Source organism: Crotalus tigris, unplaced genomic scaffold (assembly GCF_016545835.1).
Source record: "Crotalus tigris isolate CLP2741 ecotype Arizona unplaced genomic scaffold, ASM1654583v1 scf7180000023637.1517150, whole genome shotgun sequence".
Lineage (NCBI taxonomy): Eukaryota > Metazoa > Chordata > Lepidosauria > Squamata > Viperidae > Crotalus > Crotalus tigris.
Window position 1 is genome coordinate 140,001 of NW_024100094.1, and position 10,835 is coordinate 150,835.

At 38.8% G+C, this 10,835-nt stretch overlaps 1 protein-coding gene across 2 annotated transcripts; it reads right to left on the reverse strand.

Annotated features, from left to right (window-relative positions):
* Positions 1-2,434: 2,434 nt before the first annotated feature.
* Positions 2,435-4,898, reverse strand: LOC120297598. Of its 2 annotated transcripts, none has more exons than XM_039320408.1 (3): positions 4,688-4,898; positions 3,461-3,903; positions 2,435-2,574 (listed from the first exon to the last, which is right to left on the reverse strand). In XM_039320408.1, the coding sequence occupies exons 2-3, from the start codon at positions 3,845-3,847 to the stop codon at positions 2,452-2,454; spliced, it is 510 nt and encodes a 169-aa protein (XP_039176342.1). In that variant the 5' UTR covers positions 3,848-3,903; positions 4,688-4,898; the 3' UTR covers positions 2,435-2,451. The 2 variants fall into 2 exon arrangements, with proteins under 2 accessions (XP_039176342.1, XP_039176341.1); XM_039320407.1 differs by lacking the exon at positions 4,688-4,898 and adding an exon at positions 4,290-4,564.
* Positions 4,899-10,835: the final 5,937 nt, after the last annotated feature.

A 10,835-nucleotide genomic window follows, 5' to 3' on the forward strand; every position in this document is an offset into this window, starting at 1 on the left:
CTGGGCCCCCAAGCCGGAAAGATTGGGGACCACTGGTCTACACAGTTTCTTATTTACCACAAATCACCCTGATCATTATCTCTAAGTCCAGGATCAAATAATCTTGCGTGATTTTTAATAATATAAACTTTCCTTATGTTTTTAAAATATAAAATACGTCAGAAGTCAATGAGTCATACATCAAAAAATTGCAAAGCTTCAAAAAGTGCAATTAAAACCCAGGCATGCTTAAAAAAAAAAGAGCAGCTGAAGGGGAAAAGGGGGCAAGAGACCAGACCTTCCAATTGCTCCTTACAGTGAATTGTGGACATCCAGACCCCCCCCCCTTCTTTTTCTATCAGAATTTTCAAGTCGGCATCATCCTCAGCATGAGAGAAACTAACTGAAATGTGCAACACATAAAAAGTGTAGGATTTTGATTGCTTGGTAGTAGAACCATTTGGATCCATATCTATAGTTGTAATTGCAGATATTTCTGCAGACATAATTTTGGTTAAACAAGCATAGCATCTCCCTAACACCTCTTTCAGGGGTGCTCATAAGTGTGTGTATGTGTGTAAAAGAATATCCAAATGATGGCCATTACCATGCAATCGAAATCCTACACTTTTTATGTGTCGCAGCACATAGATGGTGGGGCGGCCATCTTGATTTTTTTTAACTTTTTCCACCTCTTCCCTTACATCCCCAATCTCTTTCTTCCCTTGTGGTTCCAAGACGTGTGGCTTATGCTTGCAACAAAGAATCTATCCACCTATTTCCACCACACTTGATCAAATTCACAACCCTATAATCCCCAAATATCATCCATGTCTGTCAGCTGAGATAATTCTGCTGCTGCAAACTGTTGCTCCCTAAACTCAATGGAAAGGTTGCAATTCTGCAGAGCTTGTGGGTTTCCCTTGGCAAAAACCCTTGATTCATTTCATCTTCCAGTTCCTATGCTGAAGCCATGCCAGCAGGTCTTTAAAGGGGAAATTAAATTTGATGGCTTTTCACCTTCCTCCATCTCGGAATTACTGAAACTGGGGGCAAATAACTGCCTGTGTGGTGTGATAGATTGGGTTCAGGTTCACTGTCAAACCTGGGAGCTCTCTGGATGACCCCGAGCTGCTCATTCCAACCTACCTCTTTCATTATATATGTACATTGTTTTGAGCTTTTAGAGCAGCAGTGTCAAACTGCCAACCCATGGGCCGGATGCATCATGGCGAAACTGTGCCCACCCCATTGCCGGCAATGGAAAAAAAGTTGCGATACATCACAACGTCACGTGACATTTGATACCTCTGTTCTAGAGTGAAGGCAAGATTAAAAAAATCTAGCAAATACAATGTGAAAGAAAGACAACTATTTTACTTACATGGTGGGGCATGTGCCTGTGTTGCTGTGTGTGTATGTAAAAGGGGGAGATTTTTGTTGTGCAAGGCTGTGGTGATGTTGTTCACTCCTTTTTTTCAACAATTTGAGGTTTGAAAAAGTCAAGATGATGACATAGCATCTCCGAACTGCTTTTGAGTTTTGGGGGAATGGAAGGGGCCGAAATCCTCACCTCACTGCAAAAATATGTACCATTATTATGCTGTACTCCTCTTCCCTGAATGATAGCAACTTTTCAGCCCTCTGCGCTTAAGTTTCCCTTTGAACAGAAATCATTTGACGTATGACATACAAATATATAAGTACAGCATGGCTGAAAGAAAACTAATTTTACCTTCCTACTGACAGCAAGCTCACATCAAATCTCCATCAAGAGAAACCTGGGCCCCAGTAAGTTTTCTGAGCTGCTTTTTCTTTTCAAACCTCCCTCCCCTCCTCCAGATAACGGTGCTGAGGAAAATCCAGCACACCCTGTTTTTTTTCTTCTGTGGCAGTATTGAAGAAATACTTGTGAACTTAATAATCTTGTGAACTTAATAATAACAATAATAGTAGTAGTAATATCCCTGGCCTTTTGCAGCAGCTCCTTATTTCAAGACTATTTCAAATGGGCCTTGTGGGCCAGCAGTAACTAAGTGTTCATTGGGAAGCCTCAAAGACAGTATAATCTTGTTTCCATCATCAATGGGAGTAGGAGACTGTCCTGAAACATTAACCACTAAAAGAAAGTATATATATATCCTTTAATCTTCTATATCTATATCAAGAACCCTAGTGGCGCAGTGGTTAGAATGCAGTACTGCAGGCTAATTCTGTTGACTGCCGATTGCCAGCAGTTCAGTAGTTCGAATCTCACCAGCTAAAGGTTGACTCAGCATTCCATCCTTCCTAGGTCAGTAAAATGAGGACCCAGATTGTCAGGGGCAATATGCTGACTCTGTAGACCGCTTAGAGAGGACTGTAAGGCATTGGGAAGCAGTATATATGTCTAAGTGCTATTGCTAAGTGCTATCTTCTTCAGAATTGAGATAAAGCAGGGCACTAAGTCTTAATATTCTCAGGGGTATCTCTTTATTTAACTCCCACCATCTCTTCACCCTCCTCAAGGTTATGCTGCTCGGACTTCTTATTTTTGACCCAAAAGTGTATGAAAACCACTATAACAATGATTAAGAACAAGATTGATCCAACAACCTGTAAGAGGGAAGAAGAAAGGCTACATTAAGAATAACACTCCAGGAATATAATCCAGAATTTGAAAACATAAGCAAAACTGTCTTTGATATCCTAGAGGCCCAACATTCACATAGTTCCTTTAATGAATTTAATTTTATTTGTGGGTTGAAGTCACCAAGAAAGCTAAACTTTTTCTAAAATGCAAGCAACAGTAAATACTATATGGAATCAGAGTTATTTCAATGGAGTGTCTTTTAGTGTATATGTGGGAAGCAGTTTTTCATACCAGATTTTCAAATCAGGACAAAAAGAAAAACAAATCTTCATAAAGAATCTAATGAAAATGAGGCTGTTATATGGCAATTGTGTGCAGAAATTGATCTGTATCAGAATTATTGAAGTTCCATAAGGACTAAATTGTGATATAAGATTCAGCAGAATACAAAATGCTTTGTGATAAATACATCATGAATTAGAATATTGGTAACTGTAATCTGAAGAAGTTTATTGCTAAAGACCAATTCCTTTATTGACCTGAGATGGATACCCAAATATGTGCTTTTCCTCTGCACCCCCATATGTATTTACCCATTTGAATGTCTAATAAATTAATGTTTCCCACTTTCCAGTTACAGCAGAATGGGAAAGCATCTAGGAGAGAAAGGATTAAATTTCTCTCTTTTCCTCTCAGATCAAAAATACCCTGAAAACCAGCTTCTTTTCCCAATATCAAGAATCTATTAGGAGTTTAGTATGAGCTCCATAATGTTATGCAGCTTAGCCTTCCTTTCCTCCTCAGCGAACAAACAAACAAACATTTTCAAATTAACATTCAAAAGATTAGTATTTAATGAAGATTTTAAGGCATGCATCAGATGAAAAAAAAGACAAAACAATAACTTACCGGGGATATTGTTTCAGCTGGAACTGTGTATCCTGATTCATAAGAATGTGTATCTAATGCACACTGAAGGTATTTACCATCCAAAAAAACAATCACAATCCACATCCAGGCAGGGAAGGAACTCTCCCAGGCCATGCTGCAGCACTTATCTTTTTGAACATTGAACGACTTTAAAAAATACACTTGAATAATAAAATTCAGCATCAAGATGATGATGAATGGCACCATTATGAATAAGGCAAAATATATTTTGTTCCATGGCTCTATCCCACAGCTAATGTTAAATTCCATATTTTCCTCAACCACAACCAAGATAATTGTGGCAATGCAATTCATTATTGTTTTTCTGCTCTGTAAAAGCCTCTCAACAAATTCTCCAAACTTCATTTCGAATGGTTTGCTCCCACCGCCTGAAGACTTCCGAGAGGTTCTGACAAGGTTATCTAGCACAACAGGAAATGAAAGGCAAACATAACTTGCTACATCATGTCACTGGAGAGAAATCTTTTTTTAGAGAGCTTCTAGAGAAGGTCAAACACAGCAGCATCCTGAGTGCTCACTCTTCTAATGCTGAGGAGCTTTCAGCCCTTCTCCAGCAAGAAGTCACATCCCTTATGTCCTGTTTTTCCTTCAGGAGTTCAGGGCCGAACACATAGAGGTAAGACCTCAAGAAACAACAGATCACTTAATAAAGATTCAAAGTGACAACAGAGACCCCAAAACTAAATAGGATCTTGTTTCAAAAATAGCTGCAGTGCCCCTACAGTCATTCCCCCTCACAACCAACCAAGGGTATGTGTCAGTGCTCCTCCCCCCCCCCCCATCCTACCCAAACGGGGTGCCACAGCTCTTGGGCTACTCCACATGCCTCCTGGAAGCCTTTGCCATTTTCAGCACCACAACAATTCCTTCCCTTGAATGGAAGCTGCTTGCAGAGCTTTCTGCTCTGGTCAGCTGCCTGTTGAAGACTGCAAACTTCCCATAGGCTGTGGGGAAGCCAGATGCTTGCATGCAAAAGGAGCAGCTTTCTGAAACCTTTCCCATTGCTTTAATCCCCTCCCTTCTCCAGAAAGCCACATTTCCTCAATAAAAAAAGAAAAATTGGGAGGGGCAGGCTTGTTGATCTTTCTCACCTCCCCCCCCCCAACCACCACCACTTAGGTGCTGAAACTAAACTCCCCGCCTCTGCCCTCCAGTCCTATCTCTTTAAAAAAAAAAAAAACTTACTCCAGGTTGAAGAGTAGAGGAACAGAAGTAAGCAGGCAAATCTTTCTGCAGCTTTTTGATTTCAGGAGCTGCTGAAAAAAAAACACTGCTCCAAAAGTTCAGCTGGCAATTGGAACTAAAAAGGAGAGACCCTGGATCCTTGCAAAAAAAATTTCGCTGTTCATTTGATTGCCTGTAGATCCCAGCTAAAACTCCCTTTTAAATCCTAGCTGGGTCCTACTGGCAATCACATAAACAGCAAAATGTTTTGATCTATTGTCTAAGGGGCTGAGATAAGAATCAGATCAGAACAGAACAGTTCAAATTGCTTTGCAAAATACCACCAACCACACCCAGAATGGCAGTCTGCAAGGAGGTTCAGCATGATTGAGAGGAAATGGAATGTACATTTTATGGTTCTTCATTAATCCAAGATCAATGAATTTTGCACATCGCTGACTAAGAAAAGTGATGAAATGTGAGATCCACTGTAGGATAGTTAAAACACTGAATTAGGAGTCAGGCGATTCGGGGTTCAAGTCTTCGCTCAGCCATGGCAACAGTGTGGGTGACTTTGCACCAACCATTCACACTCTAAATTAGCTCAGGGTTGCTGTGTGAGGACCAACAAAAGGAGAGAGCCCCTGAAGCTTTTGGAAAAAAGATGGGATAGGATATTTTATAGAGAAAGTGTAGGTTTTGAATTTTGTAATTTTTTTAAAAAAAATGTGATGGTTTTTCAAATTAGAAACTTTCATAAATATCACATTTCTAAAATTTTAGAAAATTCGTATTACTTTTTTTATATATTAAATGGGGGGGATTCTACGCTGGAGGTGGCTGCTGGATTGATGGCACACTCCACCTCTCTCTCCCCCCCCATTCCCTGCTCTCCACCCATCCATCTTTTTGTTATCATATTGATCGTATCATATCATCATATTGATGATATTTTGTTATTATAGTTTCCTTTTTATTGTTTATTTAATTGTTCTGTTATTTTACTGCTGTTCTGTTTACACTTTTTTCATTTCTTCCTTGTTAGTGTTGTAAGCCTCCTTGAAAGCAGCAGTGGAGCACAGAGCAACCAGAGCATCATGGACTTTGAAAGAGGAGAGTTTGAGCATCCAGCATCCAGGATGGGGTACAGTCAGCCAAAGAAATTGACAAGCAAAAACGCAGGAGAGGCGGAGCAAGGACAGAAGCAGGCAGTGGCAGATCCAGGCTGAGCACAACGCAGCAGACCCAGGAGACCAGGCAACAGCAGATCCAGGCAACTGGGCAGCGGCCAAGCAGACGTGCAAAACAACAGCAACAACTGAGTGTGGCAACAGTCTGGAAAAGGTTAAGGAATGTCGGCACTACCTAACTCGTGCTGGCTCAAGAATTCTGGGAGTTGAAGTCCACAAGTCATAAAAGAGCCAAGGTTGCTTACCCTTGCCCTAACTCCATCCCGCCCTACTCTACTCCACTCCACACTCCACTCTCTACTCTCTCCATTCCACTCTCCACCCCCATCCCACTCCACTCTGTGAGAAACACACTCAGCTTCCAAGGATTTGACAGAATCATTAAGCAAAGCAGCAAGTAATTTATTTAAAAAATATGTTCTTGCAGGAGCAGGTGGCTAGCAAGTAGGTACACCCAGGCATTAAATGGTTACCTATTTATTTTCTTTCCCAAAGTGAAAGTCCCTTCCCTGCCTCCCCATTGGCTGAGTACTACAAGGTGTACAGCCTGTCCAAAGCGCCAAAGCATCCCATGTGAATCTCTGCCCTTGCTTACATCTCTCATCACCCTTGATTCAGCACCCCTTCCCCTTATTTGTTTTTGTCCTTTTTAGGTTAGTTTTCCCTTAACGGTGAGTGCATGAGGCATTGCCTAACCCAGAGGTCCCCAACCCCTGGTCCATGAACCAGCACTGGGCTGCGGCATACCAGAAACCGAGCCACGCAAACAAGAGAAGCCATGGGATGCAGGCAGCACACGAAACCATGCCCCCTCCAGTCCACAGAAAAACCTCTCCCCACAGAACTGGTCCCTGGTGCCTAAAGGTTTGGGGCCTGTGGCCTAACCCACAGGTCCTGTTTCTTGGAAACCATTTGCATAGGAATAAGGAAATAAAATAAGCAGTTAGTTTAGTATCTGTGCATTTCCTTAAGCTCTTGTGGTTAAGCTGTTGAAGGGCTTATTTTAAGACCGCAGACATTTCTTGTTGTTTTAACCTTTATTCTTTTTTTTATTTTTTTTTATTGAAAGTTTTTTGAAATTTTACAGAAGAAAAAAAATTCCCCTCCCCAAACCCTCCCAACCCACCCCAACCCTCCCCCAACCTTCCCAGAGCTGAATACAGGCTTAATTAAAACTTAAAAGAAAAAATTTAAACACATGTAAACCATAAGCAATTAATTACAATAATTAAACAAATTATAAAGTACTTTAAGACCAGTATATAAAAAACAAAAAAAATTATATCTAAACATACACTACCTATCTAGAATTTTCATTCAATCTCCAAAATATCATACTTATATTATATAAAATCTATCCCTCTTTCTTTGTCATCAAACTCAAAAATACACATATAAACATTAATTATACCATTAAAACAGAATATTATTTTAAATACTCCTTAAATTATTAAACTTAAACTTCTTATCTAGAATTTTCATTCAATCTCTATAATCTTCTCTCCTCTTTATAAATTATTCAGAAAAAAAACTAAACATTTTCTAATGTCATACTTATATTATTTAAAGTTTATCCATCATTCTTTATAAACACCCTCAAAAACACACATATAAACATTACTTATAACATTAAAGTTCCCTTATACATATTTAAAACAAAATATTCCTTTAGATGCTCCTTAGATATCTAAACATACACTACCTATCTAAAATTTTCATTCAATCTCCATAATATCATACTTATATTATATAAAATCTAATCTATCCCTCTTTCTTTATCATCAAACACAAAAATAAACCTATAAACGTTAGTTATACCATTAAAACAAAATACTCTTTTGAATACTCCTTAAATTACTAAAGTTAAACTTCTTATCTAAAATTTTCATTCACTCTCCATAATCTTCTCTCCTCTTTACCAATAACCAATTCCATCCACAGTGAACTGTAATCTATCAATAACCTAAAAACAATCTGTACATTCTTAATCAATCTCTCTTATCCAAGAACCTCGAGAGAAGTGCTTGGAAATCTGCCCTTAAAGGTTGCTCCAAAAAGTTTGTAGATCTTGCTTCTCCCGCTGGCTCGGGAACAAATACTTGTGAGGCTTCCTTAACATCCTTCTTCTCTTGATCCTTTTCTTTACGTTTATATGTTACACAGGTTATCCTCTGCTCCTTCATCTCAACTTGTTGAGACCCCTCAGTCTGAAATTTCCCAATTTTCATCAATATAGGCTCTTCAGACTGCGATTCTACCTTCTTCTCTTCCAAAATTTTAGACATAATAAGTGGCGATGAACATACCCCCAGGACCGAAGTGTAAAACTCTTTTGCTTTGAAAACAGTATTAAGTCTATAACGTATCCCCAGATAGTTCACCATCATTCCAGTTGGAACGTCCCATCTGAACAACATTCGCCTCTTTTTAAGTTCATCTGCTAAAAAAGCAAACTCCTTTCTTCTTCTTAAAATTTTAGATGGGATCTCCTTTAAAATTATAACATCTTGTGAAGCAATCTGAAACCTCTTATTGTAAAAAGCTTGTATAATTTCATTGCGCAGGGATCTTTTCCCAAAATAAATTACCACATCTCTTGGCAGGTTTCTTTGCTTTGCCACCACAGAGTTAACTCTAAATGTTTTTTCAATTTCACTAAATATTTCCTCTTTTTCTCTGTCCAGAATCACAGCAAAGTCATTTGCAACCATCTCTCTCAGATCTCCTTCCAGAGACTCTCTCAAGCCTCTAATTCTTAAAGCATATTCCATTTCTCTATATTGAAGCATAAGAATCTCATCTTGAGAATTTTCCATCTCTTTTTCCATACCTTCAAATTTTCCCTCCAAGAACTCCACTTTGTCTGCAACCTCTTCTACATGAAAATTCAACTTTTCAAGAACAGAGGCAAATCCTTTTAAAGCCAAAACTATATCTTGCCTCAGAATCCTATTATTTTCCAGTAAAATCTCTTTCACTTCACCCCTGATTTGAGATATAGCATTTCCCAATATGTCTTGCAAATCCTTTACTGTTAGTAACTGTGCCAAAGGAGAGGGTGAAGCTATTGATTTAGATTGTTGCACTGATGATATCGCCGAAGAAGAAACCACCTTAGGAGCTGTAGGAATAACTGGACGCTTCGGAGCCATCTTAAAAAATCTTTACTCCTTCTTAAAAATTATCCAAAAAAAAGAGGGAAAGAAAAGTTAAACAAAAAAGGGGGGGGAGATTGACTCCAAAAAATCAAAAACTCCTTCAAAAGGAGATCCTTATAGTAAAAAAAGAGAAAAAATTTAAAAAAAGAAGGAAAAGGGGAAAAAAATAATTAAATAAAAAAATCCGTTCCGTTGTTTTTTAAAAGTACAAAAAACAAAAAAAATCCTCCAAAAAATAAAAAAAAATTAAACAGAAAGGGAAAATAATCCTCCTAAAATCCAACCCCAACATCAAAAAATCATTATAAATAGTCAAATCCATTCCATTCCGTTCCAATCGTTTAAAAAAAAAACACCAAAAAAACCTACCGATCGCCATTTTACTTTCCCTTTCAACAAAAGAAAAAAACAAAAAGAGGGAATAAAAGTAAATCTTTAAATTTAAAATCCAAATAAGATCGGAAAAAACAAAATCCTCTATTCAGCTCTGTCCGCTTTTTTAAAAAAAAATTCACCAGGTCATTTTAATCGCGGAGGTGGTTGCAGCGGCTTGTTTTGTCCTTAGAGACAAAAACAGCTGGGAAGCGGAGACAATCTGAACTCCGTGGGAGCACTCTTTTCACCCCCCAAAAGAAAACCTTGGGGGTGCATAAGAGGCTCTACCACTATTCAGATGATACTCTTCTCCCTCCCTTTGCCCAGGAAGGAGATTTTGACCCGCAGAACAGCTGATGTCTGCTGTTCATAGCGGTTCTAACACTTTCCCAGGAGGACGGCTACAAAGTAGCCATCACGCGTGCAGATCCACCGGAAGTCCGTTTTAACCTTTATTCTTATTATTCTGGGCATGTCAATTTTCTAAGTATGTGTCCCTAAAGTATGCTAAACATGGTTCGATGCAAAAACAACACCTTGCTATTTTCCACAATTTTTCCCCTTTTCTTTTATGTATCATTGCTGCCTTTTGCAATTCTCCTAGGGCAGGGGTAGGCAACCTTAGCTCTTTTATGACTTGTGGACTTCAACTCCCAGAATTCCTCAGCTGGCTCAGGAATTCTGGGAATTGAAGTCCACGTGTCATAAAAGAGCCAAGGTTGCCTACCCCTGCCCTAGGGTATTGTCTCATATGAACCTTCTAGCCTGGATATCATTATGTCACACTCTCTGTCCTGAATCTGTCTGTTTTCTACTTCAGTTTCTTCAACGGTCTCTGTTTCCTCAAGAAGGAGCATATTCTCACTGTATGGTGGGGGCTTGAGGGGCATTTATTTTGACACTGCCGTTTCTATTAATCTTTGGTCAAGCCCCCTCACATACGGGATAATGCAGCATCCTATGGCTACTAGAACTCCTGCTACTACTATTAAAGAGCTAAAAATACCTTTCCATTTTCCAAGCCATGATTCTAGCCATCCTGTAAGAGAACTATTCCTGAATTCTAAGCCAACTCGTGTGTCTATTGATTCTGCACAAGCTACTAAACATTTCAACCTTTCCCCTACTTATCAGCTAGTTTTAACCACAAAGTCTAAGCTACTTATTTTATGTTTGTGGTACCTGGGACTTTTGTTGTAAGCGATTGAATATTACAGATCCCTTTTTCAAACTAAATCTAACCCAGGACCTGCAATCCAAGTATTTAACCACAAAAGTCAAATGTAATTTTAATAGGCCTTATTTATCCAGTTTGGATTATTTTCCTTCCCAAAAGCCTCTCTTTGTTCAATGACACAATTACTTATTTTATTTTTTTCTAGAAAGTGTTAACTTTAAAAAGTCATCCGCATGTGGTCTGCTGATTTACTGTTTCTGTGCTGTTTT